This window comes from Zootoca vivipara, chromosome Z2, assembly GCF_965207765.1.
Source record: "Zootoca vivipara chromosome Z2, rZooViv2.hap1.1, whole genome shotgun sequence".
Classification (NCBI taxonomy): Eukaryota; Metazoa; Chordata; class Lepidosauria; order Squamata; family Lacertidae; genus Zootoca; species Zootoca vivipara.
Window position 1 is genome coordinate 18,286,196 of NC_142585.1, and position 13,337 is coordinate 18,299,532.

Below are 13,337 nucleotides of genomic sequence, written 5' to 3' on the forward strand. Positions count from 1 at the left end.
AAACAGGAAGTCCTGAGGCTACCTTGGTGTGGCTCCTCCACAAGAGGTCTGGCGGGTGGTATCACAAGATCAGGTCTTTTCAGTGGTAACTTTCTGTGTATGGAATGCTCTTCCTAAGGAGGCTCACCTGGTGTCTTTACATATCTTTAGGTGCCAGGTGAAAACATTTCTCCATAAAGAGGCCTTTGGCTGATAAATATTATAAGACCTTTTAAATGTGTTTGTGGGATGGGGGTTGGTGGTTTGTGTTTGCTTTTGTTTTATTATGTACTTTGTGTTTTTATCTTATATTTTTATGTTGTGAACCGTCCATATGTTGTGAACACGCTCCTCAGTGGAGAAGAGTAAAGGAGGCCCCATCCTGGCTTGTATGAGCCGGAGGCAGGATAGGGGCTTTGTTAGACTTCTCCACTGAGGGGCAGGCATCCACATGTCCCTCAGCGGAGAAGTCTAAAGGGGGTGCCTGCCCGCATGAGCAGCCAAGGGAGGAACAAGATACATAAGCCCGGCCCCAGCGGTATGAGGGCCAGAGTGAGATGGCTGTTTTACCCAGCGGTGTACCACATGTGAAACCACCACTGCTCCTGAGTCCCTCTGCAACCAGCGTCCATTTGCAGCTTGTTTCTCCCTCGACACGCTGGGCGCTGGTAGCAAAGAGACTTAAGGAGCAGGTGAAATGGAGGTGCCTTGTGCACCCAGTTAAAGGGAAAACTGATGAGAACCTTGTATTTGTGACTGGCATGCCAGATTATATCAGACTGGCTCATATTATTTAGTGATTACAATGATACCCTCATCGCCCAGAGCAAAGCTAAATTACACACACATTTGTGGGGCATGTGCAGAAATCCAACTGAACTGAGCTCTGTTGCATAACCCATACACTTACCTGTGTGACACTGATGGAGCTATTCTGATTTTTGAATTACTTAAGAGTAATCAAATTTTTAACCCAGAGTCTCAAACAGGTGGTATGTGTTGGGGTGGCATTGCTGTGCTGATTACTGACTAACAAAAGTCCAAGCCTTTGAGGCCAGTTATGCATCTGGATGATTTTTTTTTAATGCCCTGTTCTCTGTAGGAAATGCTACATAAGAGTGCCATTCTTAACATTAGTTCCAGCAGTTGTGTCTGATGTGAGAAGTAGCCAATTACTGTCAGCTGGTGTAGAGCGCTGTGTAGCTTCTTGCTTGAGGAAGCTGCAGGGTAATTAATATGGAAGGATGCAGTTGCTGAAGATGCACTGAAACTAGTGTCTATTATACAGAACAGCTGTCAGGACCTATACTTCTATTACCTTCCAGTTTCTGTAGTGACTGAGCAAGGAGTCAGTGCTGCTGTTTGCTGCTTGAGGTGGAGTGCTTTTGTCTCATGCTTACAGCTCATGCATAACCTTTTGTGCTCAATAAAGCAACAGTTTCTTTTCACACATGCACCCCTGTAAACAGAAATGAGCATCCATTCAAGTTTGTCTTTCTTACTAAATAACAGTTGCTTCTGAACTGTGAAAAGTACCCTTTGAACTCCGTGAAACTTTATATTCAGAACCAAATTCAGCATGCTCTATTGGGTGATAAATAACTGTTTTGCATGGTGTCTTGTGTTTTCCTCTCTAAGTCTACTCTGTAGATGGCTCTCCTATTGCAGGGACATGCAGGGTAAGCAAGAGAGAGATTTATGTAACATAACTTAAGAAATGGAACCAAATGAGAAAAGATATGTGCTATCTTGCTGCCTCATAATGCTAAGTGAAAGATAGCTATGTACTCTGGGATAGTTACTGCTCACCTGTGCAAAGTAATAATTGTATGGCACTGTCATGTTTGCAAAGCGCTTCATGTGCTTTATCTAGCTGTAGAACTGTAGAACTGTTCACAGGAAATGGGGGAGCAGAAGTTGAGAGAAACTGGCTTGCCAAAGACCACCTAGTGAGTTCATTGAAGAATCAAGACTCATGCAAGGGATTTCTTTAGCCACCACACAGTTTTGTTCTGTGCACATATTATATATTACAATTCAAAATAATCGTCTTTATATTCTTACTTAGGTGTCGAATCAACCTGGTGGCTGCAAAAGAAAACTCCGAGATTAAAAAGGTACAGCAGATAAGGTCCTTAATGGCAAATGCTTGGATTGGTACAAATACTGTATATTCAATGGCTCCTTCATCTGAAATTTGATATAATTTCACTGGCAAAACTTGCCTCCCTTATCTTTCCCATCTCTTCTCCCATATGAGATGTCCTTGGACTTCAAAGATTCAATGCATATCTAGTCAAAGAGAGAGAAAACTCTTCTACAGACTTCAGGAAAATAGATGATTCTGTGTGATTCTAATGGCCAACTATATGGTGCTGGGAATGGGGTGGGGGGGGGGCACCTGCGCAAGTAAGCTTCATCCCTAGTCATTGTTTCTTCTTGATCTTATTTCCAAACTGCCAGAGTAGGTGGCTTCCAAACTTTATGCACCTGGTTTAGGTATAAACATAACATGTACTGTATCTGACTTCATTCAGTATCAAACAAAGATTTAAAATGTTTTCCTTTTCTTCTCTCTCTCTCTCCCCCCTCCCCCGCTATGCTTCAACCATAAGTACCTGACAATCCACAATATTGTACACACATGGTGGTGCTACATTTGTCTTAGTGGGTCACAAGCTGCTCAGGCTTGATGTTTAGTTGATTGATCAGTGGTATTCTGTAGATGATTATGGAGTGGGCAGGATGCATGTTGGAGCAATACTTCTTGCTAGTAAATGATGATGGGGAGCTATCATGAGCCTGAAACATTGTCTAGATTGTCATGTTATGTCTTACCATGTGCTGCTGCAGTTCGAGTTCAGCCACCAGATTTGCCGGGAATACAACCAATACCTATCAACTATAGTTGGGTATCTGTGGAACTCACAAGCATTCCAGGAGTCCCCCTGCCCTCAGGGGATTCAGCTGGACCCAGAAGTGCTGGAGGTGACAAGGGTGGAGAACCACAGGAAGAGCTTCAATATAGTTTTCCACCCTGCACTGACAGGATACGCTATGCTCTTCTTGAAGAAGGTGAGGAGCATTTTTTGAGTAGAATCATTTCCAATTCTTTTTAACCCTGTAATACTTGAGGACTACTGAGCATGAGTGTGTTGATCACTATTGGTTGCTATGGTGTCTGCATTGTGTCCTTTAAAACTCCAGTCGTCGGCGCACCATGGCCTATCTTCTACCATGCCATATAAAGTCAAGCTGGACATGAGCTTACTGAGAATGAGTACCATGCAGGAAGAAATAGGGAGACCTGGGTTCACATCTCCATTTAACCATGAAAGCTTAGTGCCAAGCCTCTGTCAACAACTAGCAGAGACAAAAAAAGATCTCCTTCCTTGTAGTTCCAAGTCATTGTGGCTCCAGTCTTTGGAACCTAAGTTTAAAGGAAGGCTTCTCCTTGAATCATTACCAGCTCTCTCCCTTAGAAGTACAGTGGAACCTTGGTTTATGAACACCTCGGTTTATGAATTTTCGGTTTATGAACGCCGTGGACTCATCTGGAACGGATTAATTCATTTTCCATTACTTTCAATGGGAAAGTTCGCTTCAGTTTATAAACGCTTCAGTTTATGAACAGACTTCCAGAACCAATTACACCCATGCTTCAGTTTATGAACGCTTCAGTTTAAGTACTCCGCGGACCCGTCTGGAACGGATTAATCCACTTTCCATTACTTTCAATGGGAAAGTTCGCTTCAGTTTATGAACACTTCAGTTTAAGTACTCCACGGACTGTCTGGAACAGATTAATCCACTTTCCATTACTTTCAATGGGAAAGTTCGCTTCAGTTTATGAACGCTTCAGTTTATGAACAGACTTCCGGAACCAATTGTGTTCATAAACCGAGGTACCACTGTATACTAAAGATATAGGATATGGAAGGGGCCATACCTCAGTGGTAGAGCACATCTTTTTCATGCAGAATCCAGTTTCAAGAACTGGATTCCCCACATAGGACAGGAAAAGACTCCATGTATAGAAAACTGGAGAGCCGTTGCCATCAATGTAAACAATGCAGAACAAAATAGACCATTGGTCTGTTTTAGTAATATAGCAGCTTCTTGTGGAGGCTGAAGAATTTGACTTCACCTCAATCTTGTTTGTTCCTTTTTTTAAAAAAAAAAACAAGTTTCCAGCCTTTGCCATTGCAAAAAAATGCCTGAGTATTTGGACAATGTCTGGTGAACTATAAAACCAAAGGAATTGCCAGATAAAGTTCCAGGTTCATCAGTAGGTGCACTCTCTACTGTCAGGGTAAACAGTATCCCTGTTTGGCTTTTTGATCAGCAGTTCTCAAAATGTGAGACCAGCCTCCCACATCTGGCCTGGAAAGCTGTTAGCAACTGTTAGCAACCGCTGCTACCCAAATCAGTTTGCAGGGAGTACCAAACTTCAGTACAATTCTTTGTTGCAACAAAAGACAATGTGATAGGATTTATTATACCTGTTGCCCCTTCTGTGGATTCATTTTCATACCACAACCAGACCTCTTTCTTTGATCTGCTTGTAACTTTGTCCATAACTGGGCTTTTCTCTCTCTCTCTTTGTCTTTGCTTCATCGGGCTTTTTAAAAAGTTTAGTAGGCTTGGTATGTATAGTTCAAGAACCTGCACCTTATTTGTTTCTGATTCCATTTCCTTGACAAGTCTGCCTCTGAAGCATTGTTTTCCAAGCTCCCCCCCCCCTTGGTCTCCCTGTGGTGTCTAAGTATTTGCCCACAGCTTTTTAAAAGTAGCATAGAAGGTAAGGTAAAACTTGTCTCCAATGTAAGCTTTTATTTCATTGTGCTTCAGTGAAAGTGGAAGCTGAACTTTTCTCTTTGGTGCAGCTTTTGGGATCTGGACCTGGTAACTGCTTGCTCCTACTCAGGCAGCTCTACTGATATCCAAAAAGTTAAACTGCCTCATACCAAGTCAGATCATTAATCCATCTATCAGTATTGCTCGTGATGCCAAATTCTCTAGTGTCTTTTTCCTACCCCTACCTGGAACCAGAGATTGAATTGGGATCTTCATGCATAGCATGTGCTGAAGTGTGGCTTCTTCTCTAGGAGCTGATGTGGCCTTCTGCCTTTGGCAGACATACTAGACTGAAATTTGCTGTTCAGTTCACCAGAGGGTGCTGATGTACAACTGAAGATTAGCTGGTATCAAAATTATCAGAGCCATTTTCTCCCCAGGCAACACTGGTATGTGTTTGGCTTCTTCTTTTGATGGACTTCCATGTGTTGAACTGAAAGAGCAGTGCATGCTGTTTCAACCTGTACAGGCCCACTACAAAATGTCAGAGATGTGAATTTTTCAAGACCTATGATGTAGTAATTTTGTGGCATTTAGTGTTTCAGTTGTGCCATGTCATCTTCAGGAAGGCTAGTCTGAGGCTGATTCTACAGTTAATCTCTAATAATTTCAAATAACTCTTCTTTTAAAAGCGCTTGTCTTAGAGAGCCATTAATTTCTAACACCTTCCCCCCCCCTTCTCTTCAGATGCAACCAGAGGACACAACCCTGAACTTCAGATTCATTCGGGTAAAGTGGCATGCTTGTCAAAATGCTATGTTTCTTGGGAAGCTGGTTGTCAGTTGGAGCTGGGATTTGGGGCACTACCACAGAAAAAGGGAGAACTAAAATGTCGGGGGGGGGGGTTAGGAAAGGGTACCTTCCAACTCTAGAATTTTGTGCTTCTGTGACAAGGCTGATAACCTATGCTGCTGAGGAACCTACATCTTCTATCTTTGTCCACCATGTATTTTCCCATGAAAATGAATTGTTCAGTAGCAAACAGTTGGTACCACATACCTGAATGTGGCAAGTACTACACCTGAAAAAGTTTTTATTTCTGGTCTGAAAATGGAACTGGCATAAAGATGCAATTGTTCCCCAAGGCTAGAGGATCTCAATTAGTTGCTTGGTTTCCAGTACCAGTTGGAATATAAAATTTCAAAGGGGGCATTCTGGCATCAAGAGATGTTCATTTTTTGTAGGAGCTCTCCTCTACTGCAAAGAAGAATGCCCCTTAAAAGCTAATTGAAATTGCCCTATGTGAACTGGCTCATGAAGAGGCTGCATGGTGATAGCGTATTCCTCACTACAAGCACCAAGTTTGTGTCACAGCATATTAGCATCATGGGTACGCTGGGCTTTTGCAGTGTGGATTGGTCTGCAAATTCAGGTGCTGGAGAGCTAGGGTAGGAAATTAGAGGACACAAAAAAGAAAAAGCCAGTGTAGCTGAAGATATGTAACTCCTAATGCTTTATCTGCAGGGGGAAAGGTGGCAATGGTACCAGGAATTTCTCTACTCCCAAGGATTACAAGGCCTGAAGCTTATGATCGGAAGTAGCACTTGCCGTGCTCCTCAAGAGGAAGTAAGGCATTAGTGGAAACAATAGGTTGATTCTTACAGTCTGTTATGAACTGCTATTCTTCAGAAAATAAGAGGAATATTTTTTAAAAATTAAAATATGTATTTATTAAAAGATTTTAATGAGTAACAAAAGTGCATTTTAATGAGTAACAAAACTGTTTTCAGACATCGTGATAATTTATGGTCTGTGACCATAATAAATCAATTCAATTCAGCATTGTGATATATCAAAATATTGTGATGTTTAGCTGGTGATTTATCGTAATGTTGAAAACCAGATATCGCCCAGCCCTACCTGTGTTATGTGGCTGTGCCTGGTTGTGGAGGTTGAAACTTTTCTTTCTCGTAGTTTGCACAGAAGTCAAATGAGCAAAAAGAGGGGAAATCGAGCAACCTGTCATTCTCTACCAACTTCATATGTTTTTAAGGAAAGGGCTGGTGCTGTGTAGTTTATACTGTAATGATCTGTAAATTTTAAATCAATAGTGTATATGTGTGTTTTATGTTTTTTCCCTATCTCCGTTTCAGCAGGATGGTCCCTGTCAGGGAGAAAGGTAGGATATGAATAATTATTATTATTACTAGTGGATTTTAGCCCGTTTAAAAACGGGCGCTAGAGGAAGCGGCCTGCCGGGACTGGCTTGGCGGTGGCGGGTCTTCCCGCCACCACCAAGCCAGTTCGCAGCGGGGGCTTTTCGCCGTTTGCCTTCCCCTGAGGGGGAGGCAAACGGCGAAAAACCCCGCCGCGCCGCAATTCGGCTCCGGGACTGGCTTGGCGGTGGCGGGTCTTCCCGCCACCGCCAAGCCAGTCCGCAGCGGGGGCTTTTCGCCGTTTGCCTTCCCCTGGGGGAGGCAAACGGCGAAAAACCTCGCCGCGCCGCAATTCGGCTCCGGGACTGGCTTGGCGGTGGCGGGTCTTCCCGCCACCGCCAAGCCAGTCCGCAGTGGGGGTTTTTCGCCGTTTGCCTTCCCCTGGGGGAGGCAAACGGCGAAAAACCCCGCCGCGCCGCAAATCGGCTCCGGGACTGGCTTGGCGGTGGCGGGTCTTCCCGCCACCGCCAAGCCAGTCCGCAGTGGGGGTTTTTCGCCGTTTGCCTTCCCCTGGGGGAGGCAAACAGCGAAAAACCCCGCCGCGCCGCAATTCGGCTCCGGGACTGGCTTGGCGGTGGCGGGATGTTCCCGCCACCGCCAAGCCAGTCCGCAGCGGGGGCTTTTCGCCGTTTGCCTTCCCCTGGGGGAGGCAAACGGCGAAAAACCCCGCCGCGCCGCAATTCGGCTCCGGGACTGGCTTGGCGGTGGCGGGTCTTCCCGCCACCGCCAAGCCAGTCCGCAGCGGGGGCTTTTCGCCGTTTGCCTTCCCTCGAGGGGGAGGCAAACGGCGAAAAACCCCGCCGCGCCGCAATTCGGCTCCGGGACTGGCTTGGCGGCGGCGGGAAAAAGGGGAGGAATTCCTCCCCTTCTTCCCGCCGCTGCCAAGCCAAAGCGGGCCTCCCTCCGCGCCCGCTGCCGCTTCGGCTTCCTCGGGTTCCCCGAGGAAGCGCCGTCCCATGCCGGAGGTGTGCGGCAAGGCTGCCGGGGGGGGGGAGCGCTTCTCTCCCCCGCCGCCTCACCGCGCACCTCCAGCATGAGACTGGGCTTCGGAGCGGCGGTTGGCGGAGCGGCAGTTGGCTGTTCCCTGTGTCCCGAGAGCACGGGTCCAATCCCTGTGTCCCTGGTTGTCCCTCCGTCCAATCCCTGTGTCTCTGGGGGACATGCGCAGTACCCCAGGGACACACGGGACATCTGGACGCAGGGACAACATGGACATTATTATATAGGATAATTTTCACAGAAATGTCCCTTTTTGAGCTATCCCTCTGTTTTAATTTCCTAAATAAACTTGTTTATTGAGCACTGCAATCATAATTGACAGCACTTGAATGAGAAACAAAAAATTCAAAAGGATAACCATCTTTAAAGCAGCTATGCGTTCTGACTGATAAATGTACATCTTTCCGAGATCTACAGTCCCATCATATCTGTAAAAATAATGATGTGAAGCTGTTTTTCTTTACAGCTGATAGATTATTATTTATCTGCACTCCCAAATATTTTACTACCCTGTTTCTCATATTTTAAGACATACCCATAAAATAAGCCATAGCAGGATTTTTAAGCATTCAAGGAATATAAGCCATACCCCGAAAATAAGACATAGTGATAGGCGCAGCAGCAATGCTGGCCGCGGCAGGAGGAGGAGGAAAAAAATAAGACATCCCTTGAAAATAAGCCATAGTGTGTTTTTTTGAGGAAAAAATAAATATAAGACATGTCTTATAATATGAGAAACACGGTACTTCATGGCAAATTTAAAAACTCATCCGTTTTTAAATGATTGGTTAGAGGAAATGCCCATATACATTATTTCTGATTTGGGTTTGTTGATTTTAATCCAGTGTTTTACCATAATTACTCAGTTGTTTCATTAATACAGGCATTGCAGCTTTTAGATTGGATAGCATAATTGCATAATAGCAGCTTTTAGATTTGGATAGCATAAAAGGCATTACTTTGTGCCATACCTGCCAAGTCCTGGACTGCAAAATCTGGGATCGGCAGCCGTGTGACACCGGAAGTTGCGTATACGCTTTGCCCATCTATGGGCACCAAAAATGGCCGGCGCCAGAAACGGAAGTCGTGTCTACACATGTCTGGAAGTGCATAGACACAACTTCCAGTGTCACTTTGCCCATCTATGGACACCGAAAATGACCAGTGCAGGAAGTCGCGTCTACGCACTTCTGGATATATGTAGATGTGAGTTCCAGCGCCGGCCATTTCCGGTGCCCATAGATGGGCAAAGCAGCAAAAAATAAAAAATATGGCCACCGGCAGGAGCAGAATAAGGGAGAATAACGGGAGAGGAACCGATACGGGGGACTGCCGGGAAACAGTACGAAAAACAGGGGTTTCCCGGGGAAACGGGGTACTTGGCAGCTATGCTTTGTGAATTTCCTTTTTATTTTTGTTCCTTTTATCTCCATGCTGTTAGTTCAATAGCTAATGGTTCAACTGAGAATGTGAACAACAACAACAACAACAATGTTATTATTTCTACCCTGACCATCTGGCTGGGTTGCCCCAGCCACTCTAGGCAGCTTCAAACACATTTAAAGACATAATCAAACATTAGAAACTTCTCAATACAGGGCTGCCTTCAGATGTCTTCTAAAAGTTGTGTAGGCGTTCCGTAGGGAGGGCATTACTGCCGAGAAGGCCTTCTGCCTGGTTCCCTGTAACTTCACTTCTCGCAGTGAGGGAACCACCAGAAGACCCTCAAAGGAGGGCCTCGGTGTCCAGGCTGAACGATGGGGTTGGAGACACTCTTTTAGGTTTACAGGGCTGAGGCCATTTAGGACTTTAAAGGTTAGCACCAACATTTTAAATTGTGCTTGGAAATGTACAGGAGCCAGTGTAGATCCTTTAGGACCAGTGTTATATGATCCTGGTGACCACTCCCAGTCACCAGTAGTTATACTTTCCGAGTTACCTTCAATGATAGCCCCACATAGAGTGCATTGCAGTAGTCCAAGCCTAAGATAACTAGAGCATGTATCACTCTGGCAAGACAGTGCATGGGCAGGTAGGGTCTCATCTTGCGTACCACATAGAGCTGGTAGGCGGCTGCCCCACAAACAGAATTGATCTGTGCCTCCATGGACAGCTATGAGTCCAAAATGACTCCCAGGCTACGCACCTGGTCCTTCAGGGGCACAGTTACCCCATTCAGGACCAGGAACCCCTCACCCCTCCAGAACAGTACATCTGTCTTGTTGGGATTCAACTTCAATCTGTTTACTGCTATCAATACTCCCAGCCGCTTCCAGACACTCATACAGTACCTTCACTGGTTCCGATTTAAAGGATAGGTAGAGCTGGGTATTGTTAAGAGCAATTAATTTTCCATTAATTCCCTGGCCTGTAAGGGTCCAGGAATTCCCTGGCCTGTATAAGGTCCAATGAAGTTCCCCCAGTCAGAGATAAAATGACAGAGATCAACCAGATGTAATTCAAAGCAAAGCGGTGATTACGCCTGATCCTTTATTGCAAAATATAGAGCACAGTTGGAACAGGGGTTCCCACTCCCAAATGCCCAATGTGGTACGAAGGAAGGAGAACCCCAAACAAAAGAAGACACAGATTTTTATTTTTACTTACAGCACAGCGGAAGGCGTCGAAGGAGGTGAGATTTCGGAGACTTCATGTGAGTAGTTGTGGGAAGCGTTTTGGTGAAGTGTAGTTGTTATGGTAGTTATTACGGTAACACTTTGATGTTTACATGCAAAGTTCTTAAGTGGTGTTGACAAAGAGAGGAAGGTTGCGGATGACTGTTATCGGTATTTCTTAGCCCATCCCGTCCGTCTTGCTTGATGTCTGTCTGTTGTGATTTTATGATTGCAGGATGAAGTTTGATGGTTCTGCCTGAAGTGCTTACTTGCAGGGAAGAATGACTGGGTGATTCCGGAGCTTATGTTGATGTTCCCTGACGCCTTATGAATGAAACAAAGCGTGTTTCTGTGACAATTTTTTTGTGTTTTATTTTATTCATTGAAATAAAGTTGCATTTGTGAATTGGTGTTATATCACTGCAGACCCTGTAGGTGGAGCTGTGGCGCTGTATTAGTGCTTGAGCTGTCATTGTGCAGGTTCAGGGAGTTACAGGTAGCTTTCATTTAAACAGGTATATCAAAAAACGTGGATACATTTATGAAAGTGTTTAAAAGACTTAAGCATAGCTGCATTCTCAGAAAAGATACAAGTTGGCACAAAGTACATAAACACATACATTCAAGTTCAGAAAAGATCAACATTTTATAGTTCAGTACAGGATAGAAACATGGGTGAGAGGAAGGAAGGGATCGACCTTTATTGATATTTATTAATACATATTTTCTTATAACAGTACCGTCTGCATACTGGTGAACACCCAGTCCAAACCCCCTGATGATCTCTCACAGTGGCACTGGTGGAGGTGTGAGCATTTTCACCCCTCCCATTCTGAAAATCTGGTGATATCTGCTGTTGGGAGGGAACAGTTAGGAATTGTTACTTTGTTGTTTTTCATTCCTGACTCTGCTCTCTGCTGTGTGCTGTGTGCAGTTTAATATCTTCTGTAGACAAGATGGCTAAGTGAGAGGCTGTAACACTCACAAAGCCAGATCTGTAAATATGCAGTAGTTAATAGAAATAAATGAGGAATGTTTTGAAACCTCTACAAATGCTTCTGCTGTTCACTGCTGATTTGGTGCTCATAAAGCCCAGTTATGAGTCCATGATTCCCGGGTGTATGCTGAAGGTGTTCCAGACGTCCTGCCCAGGCATAGGGGCCTAAGAAGACCTGGACAGATCCTGGCATTTACCCACATATGGTAGCAGGCGGATGGTTGCTGGTAGCAGACTGGTGGTTGCAGATGGCTATTGATGGTTGGATAATTGGATGTTTCTGATCCATTTCCATCTGATGCTGCACATCGGAGTTGAGCTGTGAGCTGAAGCTGTTTTTCAAGCTGCTGTTTGATTTACAGAAAGGTATGTTGCTGGCTGCCAGGAAGACAGCAGAGACGCTTTTCCAGTTTGCCTGTTAATTGTGCTGAGTGGGGAGAGAAGTTGCTGAGAGAGTCAAGAGTATTTGGGGTGCATGAAGGGAAGTGTCTTGCTGTTAACTAAACACAGGCATGGCTTCTGCACATTCTGGCCAGATGTCTCTATCTTTTCCTCTCCTTACACCAGAGACCTATCCTACATGGCAGGTCAAAATGAAAGCACTTTTACAAAGGGAAAAGCTTTACCATATTATAGAAGATGACCCCCCTAATGAGGATGATGATGGATGGCCAGCGTGGCATGAGGCAGACATGAGAGCCAGGGGGACAATTATTCTGAGTGTCCAGGACCAGTTGTTGGTCAACTTGGAGAACCAGCAGACTGCACGGGCTGTTTGGAATAAACTTCGAGATATGCATCTAAGACAAAATGCAGGATCCAGTGTGCTTTTCTTTAAAAAGCTGTGTAGGCTGGAATTGCAGAAAGATGGTGATTTGCCCAGCCATCTAGCCCAATTAAAACGTCTCAGACAGGATCTTGTCCAGCGAGACTCAAATATTTCAGAAGCTGTTTTTGCAATGCTTATCATAAACAGTTTGGATGAATCTTATGATGCTGTAGCTGCTCAATTGTCGTCTTTGCCCAATGACCGTCTAACAGAAGATTATGTGTCTAGCGTGCTCTTGAATGAGTGGGATCGCAGACAGACTGCTAGAGAAAGCAGGGACAAGGCTGTTGGAAATGCCTACAAGCCTTCAACAGGGGAAAGTGAAAGTGTTGCAAAAGCTCTTAAAATGCGCCGCTGTTTTTCTTGCGGAGAGGTCGGCCATTTTAAAAATCAGTGTAAAAACTCTTCAAAGAAGAAGGGCAACTTCAAAGGCAAAGGGGGAGGAGGCCGAAAACCCCAAGGGCCAGCTGCATCAAAGGCTTTGATTTCACGCAGTTCTAATCAACTCACACGTTCTGTTTTTGTTGTCGACTCAGGAGCCACAAGGCACGTGGCCAATGATAAAAATCTCTTTCTTCATCTTGAGAAACAGGGAGGAGCAATTCATCAAGCGGATGGAACGACTATTAAAAGTTTGGCTCAGGGAACGGTTTCTTTGCAGAGCCTTAATGCAACAGTTAAAAATGTTATGTATGCTCCTCATTTGCAGGATAATCTCTTGAGTGTTTCTCAGCTGGACGCTCAAGGATTTAAAGTGGTGTTTGCAAACTCTCGGTGTGAAATTCTTCGAGATAACAAACTCATTCTTTATGCTAAGTGTGTTGATGGTTTATATGTATTGCCTTTTGTTACAGGTACAGCTGCTGGAGCAACAAAAGAAACTGAAAAGGCGTGCTGTAATATAT

The 13,337-nt window shown here is 44.7% G+C and overlaps 1 protein-coding gene across 8 annotated transcripts in view; it reads left to right on the forward strand.

Moving 5' to 3' along the window:
• CENPI (centromere protein I) overlaps positions 1 to 11,012 on the forward strand; it is a 29,847-nt gene extending 18,835 nt beyond the window's left edge. For 4 of the 8 annotated variants that reach the window (XM_060270217.2, XM_088664517.1, XM_060270218.2 and 1 more), the window contains 7 exons: positions 2,048 to 2,096; positions 2,833 to 3,054; positions 5,524 to 5,565; positions 6,301 to 6,402; positions 6,930 to 6,955; positions 10,601 to 10,644; positions 10,842 to 11,012. In XM_060270217.2, the coding sequence (XP_060126200.2) occupies positions 2,048 to 2,096; positions 2,833 to 3,054; positions 5,524 to 5,565; positions 6,301 to 6,402; positions 6,930 to 6,955; positions 10,601 to 10,644; positions 10,842 to 10,843 (487 nt within the window). In that variant the 3' untranslated portion in view covers positions 10,844 to 11,012. The remainder of the gene's footprint in view (positions 1 to 2,047; positions 2,097 to 2,832; positions 3,055 to 5,523; positions 5,566 to 6,300; positions 6,403 to 6,929; positions 6,956 to 10,600; positions 10,645 to 10,841) is intronic. The other 4 variants (XM_060270219.2, XM_088664518.1, XM_088664515.1 and 1 more) reach the window with 3 other exon arrangements.
• The last annotated feature ends 2,325 nt before the right edge of the window (positions 11,013 to 13,337 follow it).